The 12,905-nt window shown below is 40.7% G+C and overlaps 1 protein-coding gene across 1 annotated transcript; it reads right to left on the reverse strand.

Annotated features, from left to right (window-relative positions):
- Positions 1 to 10,838: 10,838 nt before the first annotated feature.
- On the reverse strand, positions 10,839 to 12,569 carry LOC135703125 (uncharacterized). Its single transcript, XM_065224225.1, has one exon. The coding sequence runs from the start codon at positions 12,567 to 12,569 to the stop codon at positions 10,839 to 10,841; it is 1,731 nt and encodes a 576-aa protein (XP_065080297.1).
- Positions 12,570 to 12,905: the final 336 nt, after the last annotated feature.

Below are 12,905 nucleotides of genomic sequence, written 5' to 3' on the forward strand. Positions count from 1 at the left end.
TTTTGTTACATGTTCCATTTTCGGTTTTCACAAAGTGTACCCTTATATAGAAATCACAGACGTAGTCCTAAGTCAAAAGTTATGAATTTAAAAAATAACTCGTTTTTGGAAAAAAATATTGAAAACTTGGTCAATTACTGTTTCAACTTTATATAATAAAGGTACACAAAATTTACAATATAAAAGCACCTCAGTAAAGTTTTGCTAAGTTGCACCTTTTTCGAGATGTAGCGGTTTGAAAGTAGATATTTTTAAAATGTAAAATTTGCTTTTTTATTGTAAAATATCTGATCTTTCAAAAAACAAAATACTTTCGAAACTGGAGAACCGCAAAATGCATTTAAAAATATCCAAAAACTACCAACATTTAAAAAATATCTACTTTCAAATCGCTACATCTCGAAAACGGTGTGACTTAGAAAAAAAATACTTGGGTGCTTTTTTATTGTAAATTTGGTGTACTTTCATTATATTAAGTCAAAAAAGTAATTGAACCAAATGTTGGTTGTTTTTCCAAAAACTTGAGTTTTTAAAAAATTCTAACTTTTTTGTCGATTATTTCTCCATCTTGACCTATAGTGCAATAGATGGAATTTTTTATCGACTAAAACATTTCAACAAATAAAAAAAATACGAAAGATCCTTTTTTGAGAATTTTTTTAAGATTTTATTTGGAATTAAAAAAAAAGTTGGGAAATTTTTTTTTGAGTGCATATTTTTTTCAAATAGGCTCATCCATTATCTGCTTTATTGCTCAGGACACCAAACCGATCGGGCAAACAGTTTTCGAGTAAAAATTTTCTGAAGATAAGCTTGATATTTTTCTATATGCCCTTTTCAAAAATAAGGCTGGATTCAAAATTGCGATATGAAGATGCAAAATGGCATGGTTGGTCACATGGAACGTTTCTGCAAATTTTCAACCAAATCGAAAAATACAAAAACAAACCGATTTGCGAATCCGTAGGGAATTTCTCATAATCAACTGCACATTCTGGTAATGGTCATTAGACTGATGCAAAATTTGAAATTTCCGCTCCACAGTGCTCAAACGGTTCCAAATTGGGTCCTGATTAGCCTCCCAAAATTTGAACTCATTTAGTGAAAAACTGACTTGGCACAAACCATTTGAAGTTTATATGGGAATTACTATGAAAAAAGCATAATTTCGGTTCATATCTAATACAAAATTCACCAGTTAACTCTAAGCTGAGCTTGTTGATAATTTTCTCAGCTACAACTTTGTTGAAGACCACTTTTCGATCAAATGTAAGGAACAAAAGTTATTAATGATTCAAGTCACTGATGTCTTATGATTATGCTCAATCAACTGTTCAGCAGGCAACATTGGTGTTTATGGCGCGTAGAATAGAGAACAAAAATCATGGCTACTATGTCACACTGCAGAATACAGTGTTGCCAATAATACAGTTGCTTAATCTTGCCATAAGATTATCAATCTCTTAAACAATTAATAACTATTTAATTTGACGTTTGGCTGAAAAACGATTTCCTGCAAAGTTGTAGCTGATAAAAATTCCCATAAGAATAGCAATAGACTTGGTTAACAATACAATATGTAAAAGGCTAGAAGGCTATGAACAAAAAAAAAACTGTTTTCCCATAGTAATTTCCATATCAACTTCAAATGGTTTGTGCCAAGTCAGTTTCTCAGTAAATGAGTTTAAACTTTCGGAGGCTAATCAGGACCCGATTTGAAACCGTTTGAACACTGTGGAGCGAAAATTTTAAATTTTGCATCAGTCTAATGGTCATCTTTCATTATATGTTCTTTCATTATATAAAGTCGATAGAAAAATTGGTCTATGTTTTGGATATTTTTCCAAAATCTTCAGTTTTTCAAAAAATTATAACTTTTTTGCCATCATGACCATTAATGCAATAGATAGCAGTTTTATCCCTTACAGCAGTTCCACATAGATTCGCAAATCGTTTCGGATCGACCTTTTACGATTATGATGAAAGTTTGCACAGTTGTTTGTTATTACCCAACATGCCATTTTACATATATGGTTCCCTAGTTTTGCACATGACTAACACTTGAAAAGGGCTTATGCAAAAATGATACGCATCAATAAAAAAAATATACATCTCGTGAACGATTTGTTTTATCGAGATGGTGTCTTAGAAGAAGTTGCGGGCAAGTATTGTGCCTCCCAAGAAAAAATACACTGTAAAAAAATATAATTTTTTTACAAAAAAAAATTCAAAATTATAAAAGAAAATTAAAATTACTCAAATTGCATATTTTTTTTTAATTATTTTTTTATATTTATTTTGTAGTTTAGATAAAGTAATACCTACTGACACTGTGCATTTACTGGGCAAATCATAAACAAAAAGTTGTGCATTATTGAATAAAAACGTATTTTTCAAAATACCACCTACAGTTATCGAATATCTTTAAAATAGTGTTAATATTAAATCACATTAAATTTACAACAAAAAAGCTCATAATGCTTAAATTGCCTAATCTTGTTATTTTCGAGATACTAGTAGGTTAAAATTCACTTATCGCATATTTTAAGAAATTTTCGCCCTTTTGAGATGTTTACTCAAATTGCATATGTTTTTAAAATATTTTTTTTTCTATATTTATTTTGTAGCTTAGGTAAAGAAATACCTATTGACACTGTGTATTTGCTGGGCAAATCATAAACAAAAAAGTTATGAATTATTGAAAAAATAAGTATTTTCGAAAATACTATCGATAGTTATCGAATATCTTTGAAATAGTGTAAATATTAAAACACATCAAATTTAAAATAAAAATGCTCATAATGCTTAAATTTCCCAAAGTTATTTTCGAGATACTCGTAGGTTAAAATTCACTTATCGCATAATTTGAGCAATTTTCGCTCTTTTGAGATGTTATTCGTGAGTGTTCAATCTTGAAAATATTTTTAACAAAAAGCTCAATTAATTTCCTTAAACTTTGCTGTTCACAGTTTTTTTTATTAATACGCATGAGTTAAGATATAATTAAATAGGTAGCTAAACTAGCTAAACAGAAAAATACACTTTTCCCATACCGTCTCTTACTCATAATTAAATATATCTTAACTCATGCGTATGATTGAAAAACTGTGAAAAGCAAAGTTAAAAGAAATTAATTGGGCTTTTTGTTAAAAATACTTTCAAGATTAAACACTCACGAATAACATCTCAAATGAGTGAAAATTGCTCAAATTATGGGACAAGTGAATTTTAACCTACGAGTATCTCGAAAATAACAACTTAGGGCAATTTAAGCATTATGAGCTTTTTTGTTGTAAATTCAATGTGTTTTAATATTAACACTATTTAAAAGATATTCGATAACTATTGGTAGTATTTTGGAAAGTACTTATTTTTTCAATAATTCATAACTTTTTTGTTTATGATTTGCCCAGCAAATACACAGTGTCAGTAGGTATTACTTTATCTAAACTACAATATAAATATAAAAAAAAATAATTTAAAAAAATATGCAATTTGAATAATTTTAATTTTGTTTGATAATTTTGATTTTTTTTTGTAAAAACAATGCATAATTTTTTACAGTGTATATTTTTCTTGAAAGGCACAATACTTTTCGCAACTTCTTCAATCAAATTACCGGCGAAACGGCGTGTCTTAGTAGTTCCAACTTTAAACGCCATTATCTCTAAACGATGTTTTTAAAATTTGCGGGCGCTGTATTTTAGAAACGGCTCATTCGATTTGAACGGATATTGAATCTTCGAGTTAAGTATCTTTTTTTCTAGTCTTTTTTTTTATAATGCGTTTATTTTTCCAGGCTCATTTGCCGTAGCTTTGCGGAGCCGATATTCATTGTTTAGATTACAAAGTTTCTTAAAACTAACGTTAGTAAAGCGGGGGCCGATTACTCGCGGCTATCTCGAGGTTAGGGGTAACAAATTGTAACAAATGGATGGCAGGGTAGGGATTGAGAACACAAGGTTTGGAGAGCAATGTGCTCTTGATCTCGAACTAAGCGACCAACTGATGAAAAAGACAAACATGGGGGTACACCGATGGGCAGCTAACAACTTGGGGGAACACAAGATGACACTAACTACTAAATCCTCAGATCGATCCGTTTTAAAAACACATAAATTAAATTAAAATATTCGAGATCTCGGCTCGCCAAGATGTCTCTAACGGGCCGCAAAGGTTGTTTTCCTCGGGCCCTGAGGGATGCGGATAACTCGGATCTAGCAACACAATGTAAAGTGCATGACCAAAGCACGTGGTCGATATCGTGATAGCCACTACCACAAGCGCACAAATTGCTGCCTGCGAGCCCGATTCGTAAGAAATGCGAGTCTAACGAGTAGTGATTGGACATGAGCCTTGATATGACCCGTATAAAGTCACGGCTCATGTCCAATCCTTTGAACCATGGCTTGTTCGACACCTGTGGGAGAATAGAATGTAACCATCTTCCCAGATCACTCTCATTCCATTTTTGTTGCCAGTTGGTGAGGACGTGCTGACGGGTAATTGAGAAAAATTCCGCAAAAGCGATTTGTCGATCAAAGATATCGCCTTCCATAGCGCCCACCTTAGCTAGCGAGTCCGCTTTCTCATTACCCGGAATTGAGCAATGAGATGGGACCCAAACTAAGGTGATAGTATAGGAGCAGTTAGATAAAGTACTCAATTTTGCTCGGATTTCGGTAAGGAAATACGAGGAGTGCTTCATCGGCCTCATTGATCGAATAGCCTCCAACGAGCTAAGGCTATCTGTAAAAATAAAATAGTGATCAGATGGTAGTGAGGCAATTTGCTCTACTGCGTAAAATATGGCTGCTAGTTCCGCAACGTATACGGAACAGGGTTTTTGCAGTTGATATGAGGCGCTATGAAATTCGTTGAATACTCCAAATCCAGTGGAAGCGTTTATAGTTGACCCATCTGTGAAAAAACTCTTATTGTTACTAACATGGTGGTACTTGTTTGCAAAAGTTAAGGGAACAACCATCGACCGATGGTGATCTGGTATTCCACGGATTTCTTGCAACATGGTCAGATCAAAATTTACAGAGGAACTATAAAAGTCTTGGAGGCAAACACGAGAGGAATTGAATGAAGAAGGGCCAATCTCCAGCGTCATGTACTCGTAATAGAGACTCATGAATCTTGTTTGAGGATTTCTGTCGAGCAGCTTCTCAAAGTTTTCTATTACCAATGGGTTCATTACTTCACAACGGATAAGAAACCGAAAGGACAGCTCCGCGAAACGATCTGTCAGTGGGAGAACACCCGCGAGTACTTCGAGGCTCATCGTATGTGTCGAGTGCATACAGCCAAGCGCGATTCGGAGGCAACGGTATTGAACCCGTTGCAGCTTCAAGATATGTGTTTTCGCCGCGGATTGAAAGCAGAAGCTACCGTACTCTAGAACCGACAAGATGGTTGTTCGATATAACCTGATCAGATCTTCCGGGTGTGCTCCCCACCAAGTTCCGGTAATTGTACGAAGAAAATTGATTCTTTGTTGGCATTTTTGTTTCACATACGCAATATGTTTTCCCCACGTGCATTTGGAATCGAACCAGACACCTAAATACTTGAAAGATATACTTTGAGTGATTGTTCTACCCTTTAGTTGAAGCTGTAACTGTGCAGGATGATGCTTCCTAGAAAAAAACAACCAACTCAGTTTTCTCCGGAGAGAATTCGATACCCAGCTATTTTTTTTTCTAGTCTTGTACGTAGCCGATTTTCAAAAGAATCAAAAATGAATTTTTGGTGCAAGCTTTTATCTCCAACTTTAGGTTACAAAAACGGACTGTTTTTTTTCAAAACGTCGCCAAATTTTTATTTTTCAACCCATTAAAAAACGGCTACGTACAAGACTGGGTCATCTATCAGAGAGTAACCACACCAAATTCGTTGTTCCAGCTCCAGTGGTGTGACCGCCAGACGTCCCGCCCCACGACGACTCAGACGGGAGGTCTCCTGGGGAACCTGGTGCAGCGGCTACAGAAAAATCTCAATTAAAGAGGACAGTTCAATTGACAAAACCATGCATTCCTTTTTTTGAATTGATCGTTATTTACCCTTAAAAAAAATCGTGAAAATGACCTATTCTTCATGCCGCCAGAGTGGACTACCCCCTTAAGGCATCTCTCGATGAAAAAAAAAATGTGATTCATTATTTCATATCAAATAGTTTCAAATACCTTTTTTAATAACCATATAACAATCTTCCACTAAAACCACCATCAAGTGCAGCTGTGACCCATTTCACAGCTGTGGCAAATGCTCTCGATTCCGATCCCTTTTCGGTTCCAAATCACACTATGTAACCGGAATGACTTTCGCTCGTTGATGACATCAACCATCATCTTAGTCAGCAGAAATGCGTTATGAACGAACCATGAAAACAAAAATCTCAGGCGACTACTGCGACGACGATAACGGTGACGTTCTCCACAAAAAAAAAAAATATGGCACTTCAAATGATACGCTGCGATGGAGGAAAAAAACAAGACGACGATAAAACAAAGAACACGAACGAAACGCGCTCGTAAATGGCATAAAAATCAAATTTATTCCATCATCGGTGGCCTTTGCCCCTAGCCAGACTGCAGTCCGGACGAGGATGGAAATCTTGCGATTCAAGTCACAGTTGACTTTTATTTTTATCGTTCGACCATTTTTTTTTGCGTGCGCTATAAATTTGGAAAATATTTCTCTGGAATAACTTGTAATTCCGAAGCAATACAAACATGGCATAAAATCAAATCTGATTCCGGTTCCGGCCTGCCTGCCTGGATCGTTACCTGTGCACCCACCGAGTAATAAAGAAAACGGCTCGTTAAACGAACGCGTGTTATCATAACGTGATGGTGCTGGTGGCATTCACCCTTCCTTCGCTCGATAAGCGCCATCGCGAACAACGGTGTAATAATTTTTAATATTTACTTTCATCCATGGCTGGCACCAACCGTGGAGTGCTTTTATGTGGGGCAGGGCTATCAGAGGTAAAAACAATATAGCGATCGTTTCTGGTGGCACGGTGCTGCCATCTGCCTGGCTAGATGTCGAATCGAATTGCATCTGTCGCGCCACGCCGGTGTCGTTGGCAGCAAATTTTTATTCCGCGAACAAATTTTTACGACATCCAATATCTGCCTACTGTGTGATGACCTCTCCTCGCCAGGGCCCGCGTTCTACGCCTACTGCTATTCTCGATTGTTGTATTCGCCTTTTTCAAATTGTGTAAGTGGAACTTTATCGGAATGCCATAAAGGCAATTCGAACGAACGGCGATCATCGAACGAGCAAACGACGGCGACGACGAAACAAGAATCTAAACTAGCCGCAGTAAACTGGATCTCGCACAGACAGAGTGAAGCAAGCGAGCGATGGGGAGGGGGAGGGGACGGACATCCCCGTCCTCAGGAAGCTGCGTTGTGCCGCTGTTGGTTGATGTGATCTTATCACGATGGCTTTTATGATCAAGGGGGAAGACGGGGCGATGTGGTATCAGCTCGGCACTGCCTTCCGTTTCTTCTGCGTTGACCTTTTCCCGGGGTAGAGCGTGGAGAGGCGGGAGGAGAGAAATTTAAGCGATGTTTTATTCAATTTTATCTCCGCGCTGTGCTGACTGGCTCGTGATGTGCACCAAGCCCAAGATAGGTCCATTTGGGACCACGGAAGGCATCCATGGAAGGCACGGATGCGGGCCTCTCGATGATAGACCAATTTAGAGACGACAACAGCCGGGAGTGATGATTTATGACCGTTTGATATACACCCAAATTGATATGTAGCCAGCGTATTAGGCGGCCTGGGCTTTCTGGGGGCAGCAGCGTAAAATTGGTGTAAACACGTTATATATTTCCGCTGCACGCGCCCATTAGCGAGAAAGCTGACCGCGGGAATTTTCGATCTCCGATTGGGCGGAGATTTGGCTGGGAATTGCTTCATTCTGGGCTTTCCTGAGGTGGTTAGTTTTTAATTATTTTATTGGACTAATTTCTTAACGAGGAGCTTTTGGTTTGAAAGTGTTGACTTCGATGTCGTGTGGTTGTTTACCTTAGGGTTACCCTACAAAGATTAACCCATAAGCTCAAAACAGTTTACTGCACATTTATTATAGATGTTGCAAAACAGGCATTCGTTGTAATCGTCAATTATTCAACAAACCGACTGCATTACTCCAATCGACATTTTTGTGTCTCAACTACACAAATATCGGTCGAAAAGGCGAGCAAAAAAACATTACTCCGTTCCATAAATATGCATTAATCACATTTTCATCCTGTCATGTCAACAAGCGCTCAACGAAGAAAAGCACTTGCCTCCTTTCGTGTCATTGGACGAACAACTGGCGCGCGCGGTGGTGGTACAAAATTGGTAAAAAGCCACGTCGCGGCGTCGCGTCGTCAAGGTGGACGGGGGTGCGCATTTTTACGCCGTCCCTTTTGACAAGTGCCGGAAAGGATGGTAGACGAAGGGGACGGGGGCAACCATACAAAAGTGCAAAAACAATAACGCGAAAACAGAGCCAATAATAAAAAAAAAAACAGGAGCTGGCTGGTTGGCTGACAAGCACAAGAACGACTTTTCTCGCCCGGTTGTGCTTGCTGTGCGTTCCTTCACCTTTCGTTAGTTGATTTTTTGGTGCACTTTCCTTTGCAATTTTCCTTGATCAAAACAAGAAAAAAAGCTACTGCATTGCTCCGCGAGTCATAAATATAAATCGAATTTGTCGTGGTACTTGCCATCTTAGCAGGCGTAGATTTTTGGTGTCCAGTTGAAAGTACAAACCTTCTTCATAAATGTGCTGCAAGTCACTACAATCAAATAGATGTTTGTTGCATCTGCCTTCAATTGACAGAAGATATATATATTTATTTACGAATTGTGATTGGAAATTTCAACTGTTTAAAATTTCTCCGAGAGCCCTGAGCCCGGAAACTCCCGCACCAAATGCCGTGGCTGCGTATTCCAAGTACATGCTGGTATATTCGCAAGAAACCAATTTCCACTTATTTTCGCCTCACTGCTAGTGGTGTCGGGTTCCACCGCCTACTTCGCGCCCATTGCTCCAGAGTACAGTACAATATACCATCAAAGCAACCGAAAATATTTCCGTTGCTTTTGCACCAATATAAGTTACCTATTGCACGCGCTCCGTGGTATTCTATTTAGACGCATGAAAACACCGCGCTTCATAGGAAGCGCAAAAACAAACACACCAACAAACCACACCCTTGCGGAGATGTCGTACGGAATGTTGAATGTGCCTCTCCGGAGGGTTCCCTTCGGGGCAGGAAACAATATTCACGCGTCACTAATGAAATGGCAGCAACGTTACATTGTTTTTCCGGATCTTGCTGTTGTCCGTAGGCACTTCATTCGGCTCGGTTGACCTACCGGGTACGCGGTAATTCTCAATTTCGGATGCACGAGCAACGACTTGTAGGGGCATAGGGCTGTCATTTGTCGATATCAAAAGATGTCTTCAAAGAGTGCCATGCGTGCTTGTAAATTGCAAATCATTATAAAAATAGTTGAGAATTGATTTTCAGTGTGCAGACTTCGTGGCGAAATTGAGCCGAAATACACGTAACTTGTCTAGAAGCAACCATTAAGTTATAGTGGAATTTCTGGTTCGACGCGGGTTCCATTCCCGGTCCGGTCGAGAAAATCTTTTGCGTTCGAAATTGTCTCGACTTCTCTGGCTATAGAGTACCATTTTGGATGCAATATATACAATATACAATTTCATACACTTGATTGGCATAGACAGCTCTCAATTAAAAACTGCGGAAGTGCATCTAGTCCAATAAGATAAGAGCCGGCAAAACGCTCGCTAAAATCTAGAAGAAGAAGTTATATCACTTTCGGGGACAGCTCCAGCGTAGTCGTACCTCTCACGTCAAAGTCACGAGTTCAAATCTCATCCCCGGGACAAAGTCACGAATGACCATAAAAAAATAAAACTACAAGGGACAGCCCTATGGGGTTGTACGCAATGGTGACGTAGGACTACGTGGTCTTATATAATAAATCTTATATGTTAACTACAGCATGAGATGGTGTTTTGTGTAGGAATAGGAATTCGAGCGGTTTCTCTTTATGTATACTCTTTAGGCTGTGAACCATCTGCCGAGTTAAATTTAACTCGCGGTTAAAAGTGACATTTCGAAAGTTATTTTCTATGTTCGAAAATCCCCGTGCTGTCGATCGACCGGTTTTTGAGCCACAGTTGTCAAAATTTAACTTCTTGTCTGTCAGAAATAACCATGCTCAGATAGCAGGGTGATGGCGCGCTTACCCCTACGTTGTGTTTTTTCCTTCGGTATTTTACCCGTCGCACCAAGGGCTCAACGGTGGGCAGCAATCGGCACGGAACTACAACACCAAACGGAGTTCAGGACTTTCTTCAAGGCAATAAAATTACTGCACTTCGTCCTTTAGTACTGCCACACGACACTTTATTTAAAGAAAACTATTTAAAGAACTACTTTTATTGAACTTCTTGCAGGCTGAAACACTTGTGTTGACCAAATTTCTAACGCAGACTGATATGTAGTGGATTGTGGGCCATCGAAAATCACGTATATGTCAAATCAGCCGAGCGGCTGCGGCTGCCAGAAGGGCTAGAAAAACTGGCATAAAAGAGCGCCAGCTAGCACCAGCTCTGAAGTGATCAAAAGAATCTCACTCCGTGCTGCCAGAACCAACATACTCGCCGCCTTGAACGACTATGTTCAACATGCAAATGTAAACAAACAACATAAATTTTTCACTCTTACGGACTAGATATTGCTTCTTACTTTTAACAATTTATCGCTTAATCTATCGAGGTAAATTCAATTTTCCTGGACCATTTGGGTTTCGCTGGACATTCCGGAACCTTCTTCATCGTCTGGGGTCATCGTGGAGTACTGTAGCAAGCAAATTTTTGCAATTGGTCGAGTGATAGTACCACGAGAAGTACGGAGAACAACAACTCGTGTTAGCTTGTCTTTTCCAGGCAGGATCGATTCGATGCGAGCGAGAGGCCATCGAATTGGTGGTTGCATCTCGTCGACTAAGATGACCATTTTCCCTGGTGTGATTTCGTCGTTGCGGTTCCAACCTCGTGTGTCCTTCATCAGCTCCTGAAGATACTCCTTCCGCCAGTGGGTCCAAAACTGTTGGACATGCAGTTGCAGTTGCTGGTAGTGGTCGAGTTTGTATGCCGGAAAGCTTCGGAGGTCTGGGTCGGGCAGAGCATGTAGTGATGAACCAATGAGGAAGTGAGCTGGAGTCAATGCGGCCATGTCGTTGGGGTCTTCGGTCATCGGAAGCAGCGGCCGACTGTTCATGATTGCCTCGATTTGCGTGAGAACGGTACACATTTCCTCGAACGACAAGCGAGATGATCCCAGTGAGCGAAAGAGATGCTTTTTCGCTACTTTGATAGCCGCTTCCCACAGTCCACCGAAGTGTGGGGCCTTGGGTGGTGTCAAATGCCAGGTGATCCCTTCGCTGGCACAAGCAGAGATGATTTCGTCTTGCTGGGAACGGTCACGGAACCTGGTGAATAACTCAACCAGCTCATCATCATCATCAAAATTCTTCCCGTTGTCTGAGTGGATGTGGGTGGGTCGTCCACGGCGAGCGATGAAGCGTCGAAGAGAGGACAAGAAACCTTTGGTGGACAAGTCGCTGACCAATTCCAGGTGCACTGCTTTTGTTGAGAAGCACACAAAGAGGCACAGGTAGGCTTTGGCAGGTGCAGCGCGTTTGTGTAACGGCCGAAGATAAAGTGGGCCAGCATAATCAACACCAGTGACGCTAAATGGACGGCTTGGAATGACTCGTTGTGCAGGCAGCTGACCAATTTGCTGCTGGGCAAGCATCGGGTTGAGGCGAGTACAACGGAAGCAGTTTCGAACGGTACTATGGGCCAGTCTACGTCCCCTTGGTGGCCAAAATTCCTCTCGAACAGCAGTCAAAAGTAGGCGCCCGCCACCGTGAAGTAATTTGCGGTGGAAATGTTCGACGATTAGGCGGGTGAATGGGTGGTTGGTAGGAATCAGGGCAGGGTGTTTGGATTGGTAGGGCAATAGAGCAAAATCAAGACGACCTCCCACTCTCAACACTCCCTCTGGATCGAAAAACGGGCTCATATTGCGTATGTGCGACTGCTTCGATACGGTTTTCTCCTTCTTCAGCTGTTTGATTTCCGCAGCATATCCATCCTCCTGGGCTAATCGAGTGAGATACGTTTTGGCTTTGTTGATTTCTGCTACGGTGAGTGCTTGACCGACGGGAACAGTTGATGGTGAAGGCTGTGTGCGGGTTTTCGAACGGACGTTAACGACGAAGCGCATGCAGTATCCGATGACGTGGAGCAGACGACTGTAGGAAGACCAGCGTAGAAACCATGGGTGGACAGTTGATGACACTTGGGTAACAGCAACGGTAGTTTTTATCTCCAACTCTTCCTCTGGTACTCCCGGGGGGGTCGAAATTGGCCATTTTTGCGGTGAATGCGATAGCCAACTAGGACCACGACTCCACAATTCGCTCTTGAGGAAATCCTCGACTGACATGCCACGCGAGACCAAGTCGGCAGGGTTTTCAACTCCAGGGACATGCTTCCACTGACAACCTTGCGTGTACTACTGAATTTCCGAGACTCTGTTGGCCACGTATGTCGGCCAGACGTTCGGAGGTGATCGTAGCCATTGTAGTGTGACTGCGGAGTCCGACCGGAAGTAGGATGCAGAAATGTTGACGTCGATGGCCTTCTTGATACGAGCGTGTAGATGAGCGGCTATCACAGCTGCACATAATTCCAAACGGGCAATCGTGATTCGTTTCAATGGTGCAACACGGGATTTTGACGCTAGGAGTTGGATCCTCACTCGTCCTTGACTGTCTTCACA

The sequence above is a fragment of the Ochlerotatus camptorhynchus genome, unplaced genomic scaffold (assembly GCF_037179485.1).
Source record: "Ochlerotatus camptorhynchus isolate MF236.1 unplaced genomic scaffold, CSIRO-AGI_Acam_v1.1 ptg000209l, whole genome shotgun sequence".
NCBI lineage: Eukaryota > Metazoa > Arthropoda > Insecta > Diptera > Culicidae > Ochlerotatus > Ochlerotatus camptorhynchus.